We start from the raw sequence: 11,786 nt of genomic DNA, 5'->3' as shown, positions 1-11,786 counted from the left end.
GAAAAAAATGAAGCAAAATCCAATACACGTACAATTTAAACTAGGTATGTTGCGTGCCTCATGATTTAATGCAAAACTATGACTGACTAATATTTTACATTTGAATTTGAGTTTTAGTAAAAGTTTACGGAACTTGAAAAACAAATAGATACTACTGTCTTTTTTTTACTGAAGCTAACAAGTATTACATAGAATATTTTAGGTGCTGTAGCTAACAAGTATTACATACATTTAGCTGAGAAGTAAAGAAGATAAGAAGTTTGGTAGGAAAGAAAGAATAAACAACACCGGAGCACCCGCAAACCATCCGCAGTAAATTTCTTGATATTATAAGAAAAAGTCTGTAACAAATCAACAGCACGTGCGACAGCGACAGCAGGGCAGGCATGGTGCAAAACAAGACAGTGGATTGGAACGCTTCTTGTCATCAGGTGCTCTGGCTTTTTGATGTCTGACGAAGCTTAAAAACACCTGAAGATGAACAAGAATTAAAAAAGAAAAGCAACAGTTAGCAATGGTCATAGTCATTACTGCTGGCATTGAAGACTAATCAAGACTTAATTCAAATGCAATCGTTGTAGACTATAGCTGGGAACTGAAGGAGTCATCGACACTATAATGCGTTATCACTGTTAAAAAGCACAGCAATAACTACAACAGCAACAGCAACATCATCATCAACAACAACAACAACAACAGCAACAAGAGCAACAGCAACAACAACAACAAAACTTCTACAAATTCTTTTAAAACCGAATTTTTACAAACCGTTCTCTCAGCAGAGGCACTAAAAGCATAATTATGATGTAATATCAGACTCATGTACTATCAATCTTAAGTGACGGTTATAAAATTCATGCGAATCTTTCAGCTTTCAATTTTTTCGTCTCTTTTTTAATTTGCCTATTTATCTCATCATTCAACCTTTCATTTCAGTCCCTAGGATATGGACGACGTTGAATTCAGAGGTTCAGAGGTCCATGTCAGTACCCGCTTTTATTAGTGTGTGTGTGTGTGTGTGTGTGTGTGTGTGTGTGTGTGTGTGTGTGTGTGTGTGTGTGTGTGTGTGTGCGTGCGCGTGTGCGTGTGCGTGTGCGTGTGCGTGTGCACGCACGTGTGTGTGTGTGTGTGTGTGTGTGTGTGTGTGTGCGCGTGTGCGTGCGTGCGTGCGTGCGTGCGTGCGTACACCACTTGCGCGCGTATGCAAGTTTGTGCGGTATAATAATATTCAAAAGATGATCGGTTAACCTCCTCTCCCCTCCCCCCCCCCCCAAAAAAAAAAAAAAAAAAAAACATCCCCAAAATGAGGCAGCACCTGCTCAAGCGTGGTCTGATGCACTGAGTAGTCCTGGACGTTCAGACTTTGTTTAGCCCCCTCCATCAGAGAGAAAATATTGGCTAGTTTCACGTTTGAGTCTTCAATGTGGATGTGAATGTAGCCGAAATGATCATCGAAAACCTGGAAAACAGTTTAAAAAAAAAAATTGGCTCTTTCTTGTATAATATGTGGATGTGAATGTAGCCGAAATGATCATCGAAAACCTGGAAAACAGTTTCAAACAAAAATTGGCTCTTTCTTGTATAATATGTAGATGAATATAGCCGAAATGATCACCAACATCCTGATAAATGGTTTCAGATATAAGTGTTGAATCTTCCCTTTATATGAGTAAAGGTAGCCGATACTTTCATCGAAAACCTGAAAAATTGGTTTTTAGATATGAATGTTGGTTCTTGTTTCTGGATGAATGTAACCAAAATTATCGTTTAAAAACAGTTTCTTATAATACGAATATTTGCTTTGACTTGAACGTCGATGAATGTAGTCGAATTGATCATCGAAAAGTTGTAAAACAGCTTATGAGAAATGATATAAGAGGTGGATTTTCTTTGAATGAAATGAATGTTGCTGAAATGATAATTGTGATAATTGAAAATCAGAAAAAAGTTTCCAATATGAATACAAGTCTTTTCTTGTATGTGGATATGAACGTATTCTAAACGACAATAACCCCCTCCCCCTCCTACCCCCCCCCAAAAAAAAACCCAACAAAAAAACCCCGATTATGCTACCTCAGAATTACAAAGTTCTTTCTGTTCAGTACCTAGTTTTGAGAAATTTGACATACAAGGTTTTGAGTTCCACATCATGTCAAGCTTTTTCGAATGCAATTCTTCGAGTATCTTTATAACGACTCAGAATAGCTTACAATTTTGACAGAGCAGATAAAACATTTGGTTGTTGATCTTATTGTCTTTATAACTCGAAAACCGCCAAAAATGCCAGATAGAACTTTGTCATACTGAGGTAACGATTTATATATTACAAGCTGGGCCCCCTTTCGATGAAAGGAATGATCGGTGCTTTAAAATCAGCTAAAAGTCATTGGCCTACTATATTTACACTCTACTGGAATGGGGAAATAAATCTTGAGAGATGCAAAAAATTAGAAGGTCTAGATCTGTACTCTCAAAACAAAATGCGCCTCGCGAAATATCACTTCCGGATTTTATAAAATTACAGAGAAAGAAGCATCGGCCTACAAAAAGCGATCGGCGAAATAAAGAAATTTAGCTTTTGCAGCAAAACTGTCTCAAAATTGAACATAACCAAAGGCGTCATGATCTGGAGAATATTTCAAAGAATTTTTTGACGAAAACTGCATGTCGATCGATGCAGCCATTAAAAAGCCTTTTGAATAGCAAAATTCGGCCACCACAAATAGATAATAGATTATAGACAGAAGTCTCCATCTAAAAACCCAGATGTAGGCTAGGGAGACAGGGTGAGAGAGGCTGATGATAATGGTAATAATGATATTATTATTATCAGCATTTTAATCAGTCAATCAATGAGGCATATGTGTCACTCCGCTGAGGACACGGAGGATGCAGATAACTAGCTGCTTGTAACCTGTATGAGTGACTCACTTTGGCAGATGAGATTTGTGACTGGATAAACTCAATCACAGGCTCATTAGGCGCCATTTGGCCATCCGTCAAGTGACCCATCTGGGCAATGAGGGTGTAGCCTTGACCAAACTTGTTTTTCAGATGTTGTGGGCTGCCCAGACACATGAACCGACCGTTGACCATAATGGCGATACGAGTACACAGTGCGTCGCATTCTTCCATACTGAAGAAATACATGTAGCATAAAACGTTATCATCTTTTAAAAATGTGCACTTAGAATAATAGTCATGTTAAAAGACACCCCCCCCCCAAACGAAACGATTATGATGTGAAAAATAAAAATTACAACAGCAACAACAACAACAACAATAATAATAATATTAATAATAATAATAATAATAATAATAATAATAATAATAATATGCATAATGATAATGACGATAATAATATCTTATAAAAAATGCTTACTACTACTACTACTACTACTACTACTACTACTACTACTACTACTACTACTACTACTATTACTACTACAACTACTACTACTACTACTACTACTACTACTACTACTACTACTACTACTACTTCTTCTTTTCCGCGAGAACACAGAACTGACAGGAATGACTTTAATAAAGGGAAGTAAATCATGTATTATTGAAACCTTAAAAGATGTGAGGCCCTGTCAGAGTTATCTCTCGTCCTTACTAAGCTGCAACCTTTTTCGATCCCCGTGTATAGCTATCAATGTCGTAACCATTGATTATGATTTATCTACAGAAGCATCAGCCGCCCATGTATAGGTCCTGTTTTTAATTTTTATGCTACCTGTTACGAATCTCACCCAGCCAGCTAACTTCGAGATCCTATAATACTAGGAGCTCAGACTATAAAAGAAGAGAAAGGCCACGCAAAAGGTGGATTGGAGGAGTCTAGGACACCATGAGAAATTATAATAATGTCTTAAATAATGAAGGCGCTGTGGAGCTGGCCTACCATAGAAAACAGCTTCTCCCCTCGGTGCTTAACGGATGAAGGAGTAAAAGTAAAGGTAAGTAACCTTCATGCACCCTGAAATTACCTGTGTCATCATCATCAATAATCTATTCAGAGAAAAGCCAGCCATCCATGTCCAGGTGCTGTTTTAGACAACATTACCTGTGTCCGACCTGACCGTCAATAAATTGTCTATAGAGGCACCAGCCAGCCATATTCAGGAGCTGTTTTGGCATCTTTTTCCTGTCTGTGGTTTAGTATTCCTTTGTCCAATTTCGTTCCACTTCCATGCACCCTGTATCTATGATTCTCAACCTGGAAAAAATTACCTGTGTCCTTGACCTTGACCGTCAATTATTTATTTATAGAGGCACCAGCCATCCATGTCCAGGAATTACCTGTGTGACGTCAACACTAGAGTACGGCCGGAGGCGCGGACTTGTGAGAGAACAGTCCACAGCTGCCTCCTGGCGCCAGGGTCCATCCCCGAGGTGGGCTCATCCAGCAGGATAAAGGCTGGGTCCCCGACCAGAGACAGCGCTGTGCTCAGCTTGCGTTTGTTGCCACCGCTAGGGAGGGCAGGGGAATATTGGTGGAAGCGGGGTCATGAAACTTATCATTGCTTTCAAAAACGAATTCTTGCGGTAAGAATGATAAGATAAGATAAGATAAGATAAGATAAGATAAGATAAGATAAGATAAGATAAGATAGTACTTTATTATCCCAGAGGGAAATTTTCCTTGGCTGTACAGGGCCATAAAAACACATGCAGGTATACATTAAAAAATTCAAATCATATATATTACTCTCATTAAAATTCAATAGGAGAAGTAAAGCTGACAAAATGTACATTTACATCAAATGCATCATTCAACCACATGCAGGAATTTAAATACTAGACCTTTGGAGTTATATACAGATACATACTCTAAGAGCAACACACATCTATGCTCATTCTGACAAAAGCCTTATGCTAGATGGTTGGGATAGAATGAATTTTGAAACACACTAGTAAGTAAGAACAATACACAGGAGAGGTGATATCAGTAACACGGCAAACTATAATAATATAATACCAGGTGTCTAAAAACGAGGACCCACTTAAACGACAATAACTGGGTTACAGTACCTTTAAACACATTTTAACAAAACTTCGCAGAAATAAAATCCATCCACGAGGACGTTACGTTTGTCATTATGAAAACGAAATCAATTTGTTTGTTCCAAAAATATCAAATAAAAAAAAATTCAATCAAAATTGACTGAAACGCAAACTGTGCAACTTCTTAAAATCAACTAAATTGTTTAATTTCAAATAGATATATGAATTGAAGAACAAATTAATAAAACATTCATAAAGTTAAATAAACTCAAGAAAGGTGCTCACTATTTAAATCTCCTGGTGTTGATCATTTCTTTCCACACAAGCTTCAATACGCCACTGGACATCTATACATATTATATTTATGAAAGTCAGTCACTTAGGCGCCTTAAACTTCCCAACCACTTTACTTTCGAATTTGAAAAAAAATTAAAGGTGGTTCAGAATCATTTGAAGTGTACAGAGTTTTACTGAGGAATCTGAAGCCATTGTAGTTTAATTTTCAGTTTTTCATTTGCTCGTTTAGATCTAATCTTGGGAAAGTCCGTCTTCTAAGACGCCAAATCATTGTAAACAAGTGAGGCTTCTGTTCACAAAGAGTGCGTGCACTGATCCCACAATGACTTGACGATCGATTCTTTCGAGTCCGTTCGTCGAACGGAAACCCAGCTATCCGATTCACTTAACTTTCGAATTTGACAAAATAAATGATGGTTCAAAATCACATATCCATTTCAACTTTAATCAACAGACCTATAAGCACCGACAAGCTTATCTGCGTGAGGCTTCAGCATGAGGACATCGATGAGGTCATCGCACACTGAGCTGATGTGTTCTTTCGGCACACCCTTCAGATTGCAGAACAGGGTCAAGGTCTCTCTGCCAGTCATGTGATCCAGAAGAGCGTCAAACTGAGGGCAGTATCCCATGTTGGCTTGGACCTAGAGACGAAAATGTGGTTGTAATTAATAGTAAACGCTACTTTAGAATCACACAGTTCCATCTGCTCAGTGCGTAGTTTTGAGAAATTTGATGTAAAACGATAGTAATGTTTTGAATATCTTGATAACGACTGCATGTGACCTTAAGATGTTTTGATAGTGCAGATAGAGCATTTGGTTTCCAATTTCATGGTCTTATCGTTATTCATACGGGCTAAATATTTCAGAGCATATTATGATAGAACCGTGTAATTCTAAGGTAGCGTAATGTTTTTTTTTTAAAAAGGGTAATGGACAGTAAAAAGTCGAAAAGTAAAAAAGAACAACACAAGTAGCATTTAAACAATATAATCTGTTCCACTTCACACGAGAGATGTTGCTTTTGTTCCGATGGAATTCCACTGTGTAAATCCTTTTATGTTACCTCTTACTCACATCTTTAATGTTGTTTTTGATATCAAATTTGTTCACGTAGGCGTTCCCTTCAGTGGGCTCCTCTAGGCCAGTCAGCATCTTGAAAGTTGTGCTCTTTCCCGCGCCATTCTGGCCCAGTAAGCCGAAGCATTCCTGGGCGGGGACCCCCACAGAGATGTGGTCAACTGCTGGGAAATGTCCGAACTGTGGAGCAAAGAAAAGAGCATTTGTTTGTGTCACAGCCCACATCTACACAATTCGAATGGTCAACTGCTGGGAAATTTCCGAACTGTGGAGCAAAGAAAAGAGCATTTGTTTGTGTCACAGCCCATATCTACACAATTCGAATGGTCAACTGCTGGGAAATGTCCGAACTGTGGAGCAAAGAAAAGAGCATTTGTTTGTGTCACAGCCCACATCTACACAATTCGAATGATTAATGACTCGGGCTTAGAGTCTGTCTTACAGAGCCAATCCAGTCTTAAGCGGAAGGACTGGGTGAGATACTTCAAAAATATTGTCTCCACTCAAGAATTGAACTCGTATCTCCTGAGTGCTTTAACGATACACACTAAACGCCGCTTGTATTTTTGTGTTCAGAAAACTCACGCCAAGCTTTGTAACGTACAGTAAGACGCTTAAAATTTGGATACGTCTCATTATCAGATCCTATATAAAATGAATTACTTTGTTCTTATATTATTTATAACTACCCATATAGAGAATAAACTAGGAGGCTGGTGTTTCGGCACAACTTGTCAGGAACAGCCTGGGGTGAAAGGGATACTGTATTCCAATGGGTGGGCGGAGATGCTTGATAAATAAATAAATTCAATAAAAATAATAATTTTGTTGACATGCCTTACGTTATGAATACGGCACTTATTGCTTATGGAAATTGATTGTTTTTTTTAATGCGTGTTGACAAATATTAGATCTAAAATTTGTCTGTTGTTTTGTATATAATCGAATTAGAAAATTTTAAATGAATCTTGTCATGAGGTAGTATTCAAGTTTGCCAAAAATCCGTGAGAATCCACACTCAAGACACCACCAACAAAAATTTATTTCATATATCAAAAATTCAGCAGGCAAATTTTTAGTATTACATTTTTTCTTCATTCTGTTAAAAAATTTCATGAAGATTAGATGAAAAATGGTGGAGTTGTTTTAAAAAGGTATAGAGAAAAGTCGCGTTTTGAGAAAACGGCTGATAAAGAAAAATAAAATATTGACTTTATGAGGAAATGGTGGTGACAAACATGCCCGGTATGGAAAGAATTAATGAGCAAAAGAGAGAAAGAGACAGACAAAGAAAAAAAATAAGAGAGAGAGAGAGAGAGAGAGAGAGAGACAGAGAGAGAGAGAGGGATAGAGAGAGAGAGAGAGAGAGAGAGAGAGAGAGAGAGACAGAGAGAGAGAGAGGGATAGAGAGAGAGAGAGAGAGAGAGCGAGAGAGAGAGAGAGAGAGAGAGAGAGAGAGAGAGAGAGAGAGAGAGAGAGCTAGCCAGCCAGCCAGACAGACCGACAAAACAAAGAGAGGCTGAGAGGGGGTGAGGGAAGGGGGGAAAGAGGAGAGATGTAATAATAATAAAAGTAATAAAATAATAATAATAATAATAATAATAATAATAATAATAATAATAATAATAATAATAATAATAATAATAATAATTATAATAATGATAATAACGGTGATAATAAAAAAATTGACATTTATGTAGCGCTCAGCCCTTATTAAATTACACAGGCTCTGAGCGCTTTACAATACAATACAAAGTACACAAATTTACTTTTTTAAAGTAAGTGTTTTTTACGTCCCCATCGACACAATTAAGATAATTCAGGAGGCGAGGAGATGGATGCAACAACCCAGCAGAAAGACCAAGATATTCGATAAATTTCTCCCTACTCGGGAATCGAACTCGGGTCTCCTGCCGACAAGGGCGAAGTACCCAACCACTACATCACAGATGTCGGTGAACTTAGAACAGATGGCCCACTCTCTAAGTTCGTCCACGGCTAGTTGATTTCTTGAATAGACAGCGTGTTGTAATACAATGCAGGGGCTGCATAGCTACACCATTATTGTTACAGCTGGCCAGTGTGTATTCGAGAAATGTCAGCAGTTAGAGCAAAGATAGTGAATAACAAGATGGGCCACTCAGCCAAAAAAGTGTCCGCAGGAAGTATGCTCTTTGCTTCAGATGGCGCTGCAGTCTGTTTTGAAGCTCTCTTTCGTTTTTCCAGAAGAAGAATAGGAATAGCACCTCCTTGCGTGCGCAGATCGACTGCTGTCCATCAGCAGTTCGGGTACGTTCAGTGCGGAGTTTTAGCTTTTTAAAAATTTTAATGACCTCTCGCCTTTCATTCTAAAGTCAAATTAAACGAAGAAAACCATCACCCTTTCCTCCGGAAGAGGTTTTTTGTCAGCGTAACCATTTAAAAAAAGCGTTCTTCCGAAATTTATCCCAAAACTTGCTAGTTTCACTTTGATTTTTTAAAACTCAAGTAGGGTAACTCTGTTCGCAAAGAGTGCGCTTTTGTGAAGAGGGCGCCACCAAATTTTGAGGACACTTTTTTAATTGGCTCAAAGAGAGAAGTGGCCTATCTTGTTATGTACTATCATTGGTTAGAGTACCCAGTTATCAAACGATACCGGAGACTAAACACAGAGCAAGAATTCTATTTTTAACGTAGGCGTTTTAATATTCTTATCGATACTGCAGTTGTTATGAGTCCTCGGTTAACAATCGATACTGGAAACATATCATGAACCTGCAACTTACTTTCTTGTGTAGGCGAAGCGCCAAGCCACTACACCACAGGCGTTTATGAATAACGAACAGCTGATCCACCTTCTAAGTTCTCCTAGATTGGACGCCTAAGCAATGAGGTGTTGGTTGATTTCTTAAAAGACAGCATGTTCTAACTTGGCGTGCGGGCTGCTTAGCTAATCCATACTTGTTACAGCTGCCCACTACATATCCATAGGATATTAGTTTGAGACCTCGTTCAACAAACTATACTAGAGACAAAAACAAAAAGCTAGAACTTACTTTTTAATGGTGGCCTTTTTACATTTTTATCGACACTCGACACAATGAAGGTCACCCAGAAGGCGGGCTGTGACCATGCCTGTCTGGACCGGTCTGGGCTGAGATGGATACATTTTCCCAATAGAAAGACCAATATATTTGTTAAAAAAACCATCTCGCTACTAAAGAATCGAACTCAGGTGTCCTGCGCACGACGGCGAAGCATCCGACGACTACACCATAGAGGTCGATGAATGTATAATAGAGGATCCACCTTCTAAGTTGGACGCCCAAGCAATCAGGTGTTGATTGATTTCTTAAAAGACAGCGTGTTGTAAAATAGCAAGTTGGGCTGCATTGCCAAACAATTATGGTTGCAGCTGCCCACTATTATACATCAATTGTCCAATCATCCATATGAATGAGTTATATGAATTATGAATGAGTTAAGAAGTAGAATAAGACCCCCCCCCTCCCCTGATCATTTAGAATTAATATGACCTAGTGGTGTGTAGTTCTTAACTCTCCACTTTCTGTGTAGCCCCATTTCGTGGCCCCCGACATCGTTCGAGAAAGACACTTTTAACAATTGGGAGTAGAAATTTACTTAACCAGTGCTTGATCTACGGTTAATAATATATATCTTTAAGCTTGTTCATTTGTCTTACATTCGATGACAAAATAATCATCCATTTTGAGTAGAAATTGAAATATTGGGGACTGAAGAAGGGATCACTTTGCTATACAGGCAAAATTAGCAAGAAAATGGCCACCACAGTTTTAGTGACCCCCAAAGCTTGAGTATCCTCGAAACTAATAAATAATTTATGCTTTTTGCGCCTCTGATCAGCGTTTTCAGCAAAATCCACTCATAAATGTGGTTTGAAATGGACATGACAGGTGTTGAGAAAAACAAAATTAAGTAAAAAAAAAAAAAGTGCCTAACGCTTTCTTCGATTCCATTATTTTGACGAGAGCCTGATTTTATGCTTTCATCACGAAGCCATGCAATATTGTGTTATATTATTATTATTCTATCTTCCGTTGTATCCATCCTTCGAGAATAGAAGTAAGAATATCGCGTACGTGAGACACAGTAAGCTAGAAAGCAGAGTTACATAGTATTTAATGTTTCCTTCTCCACAGTAAAAAGCAAACATTTGCAATTATTCCGTTTTATGATTTCAAAAATAGTTATTGCCTTTATGAAAATCATGAATCATTTTCGTTCTATGATGTCAAAAGCAATACTTATGCTTTTATTTTCAAATTTCAGATTATTGAATCTATAAGACTTGAGCTGCTCGAAAGATCAATTGTTAGTACCTTTGTTTTCATTGGGCTATCTCAGTCCAGTTAGATTTATGTTGGTGCCGCTTACTTTTGACTTAGCTTGTTCTACCAGCTTTCTAGTTTTCATGCACTTCACCACAAACTCCATGGAACCATTCATTTTTTTTCTGGGAAATCTCGCTATCTTCATATATTTTTCTTCATATGTTGAAAAAAGTGGTGTGTTATTTTTGGGTTCAGCTCGTCTCTATACTGTAAAAGTAAACCGTGGGTGGTTGGTGGGTGCTCTGGTGTGGTTTGCTCCTTCTCTCCTATAAATAACTATGGTCATTCTCTCTCCTCCTACTTTTTTGTATTTGTGGAGTCTTCACACTCTGTGGGGGCCATATACGGGTTTCCGTGATGTTAATGTACGAAAGATTCTTCTAATCTATTTTGCTAAGGATGATAATAATGATAATACTACTAATAATAATAATAATAATAATAATAATAATAATAATAATAATAATAACAACAACTGCATTTTATAGTGCGCATATACACGTTCTGCACAATGCTATATTACACGCCCTTTACAGTTATTGCTACCCCAGAAGACCATTATAGACTTTTACTTTATGACCTATACGGTTAAATCGACAGCGTGGGTTGTTGACAGGTGGTCTGGTGTGGTTTTCTCCTACTTACCTTCCTCTTTTATGTGTGTGTTACTCTCTTGTAACACCTCTAATCTTTGACACTTACGAGTATATGCCTTATTGTATTGCAAGTTCATTAATTTCTCTGACTAAATCTAACTCACCTGCTTCACAAGATCAGCAATAACCAGAGAGTCTGAGACCAGCAACTGAGGCAAAGGGGTTAATTGGATACGTTCTCCTTCTTTAATGACGTCATGATCTTCAGTAGTCATCCACTTGGGCTCTGATTGGTCAGAATCTTCGACCTGATCGCTTCCCCCCTGATTGTCCCTCTCCAGCAGCGGTGAAGATTCGTTTACTTGGACTCTGGATTTGTAAGCACGGCTGCAACACAATACATGTACATGTAGATAGGTTAGAGAGAGAGAGAGAGAGAGAGAGAGAGA

General features: G+C 38.2%; 1 protein-coding gene across 1 annotated transcript in view; it reads right to left on the bottom strand.

Moving 5' to 3' along the window:
- Positions 1-29: 29 nt before the first annotated feature.
- Positions 30-11,786, bottom strand: part of LOC101850602 (ATP-binding cassette sub-family A member 3) — a gene marked incomplete in the record, with an annotated part of 58,191 nt that continues 46,434 nt past the window's right edge. Inside the window, 7 exon segments of the mRNA XM_005108837.3 lie at positions 30-471; positions 1,316-1,459; positions 2,932-3,136; positions 4,306-4,476; positions 5,764-5,951; positions 6,387-6,569; positions 11,502-11,724. Of these exon segments, the coding sequence (XP_005108894.3) occupies positions 352-471; positions 1,316-1,459; positions 2,932-3,136; positions 4,306-4,476; positions 5,764-5,951; positions 6,387-6,569; positions 11,502-11,724 (1,234 nt within the window).

Source organism: Aplysia californica, unplaced genomic scaffold (genome assembly GCF_000002075.1).
Source record: "Aplysia californica isolate F4 #8 unplaced genomic scaffold, AplCal3.0 scaffold00725, whole genome shotgun sequence".
NCBI classification, from domain to species: Eukaryota; Metazoa; Mollusca; class Gastropoda; order Aplysiida; family Aplysiidae; genus Aplysia; species Aplysia californica.
The sequence above is the reverse complement of the archived record's forward strand: the minus strand, read 5'-3'. Positions and strand labels throughout refer to the sequence as shown.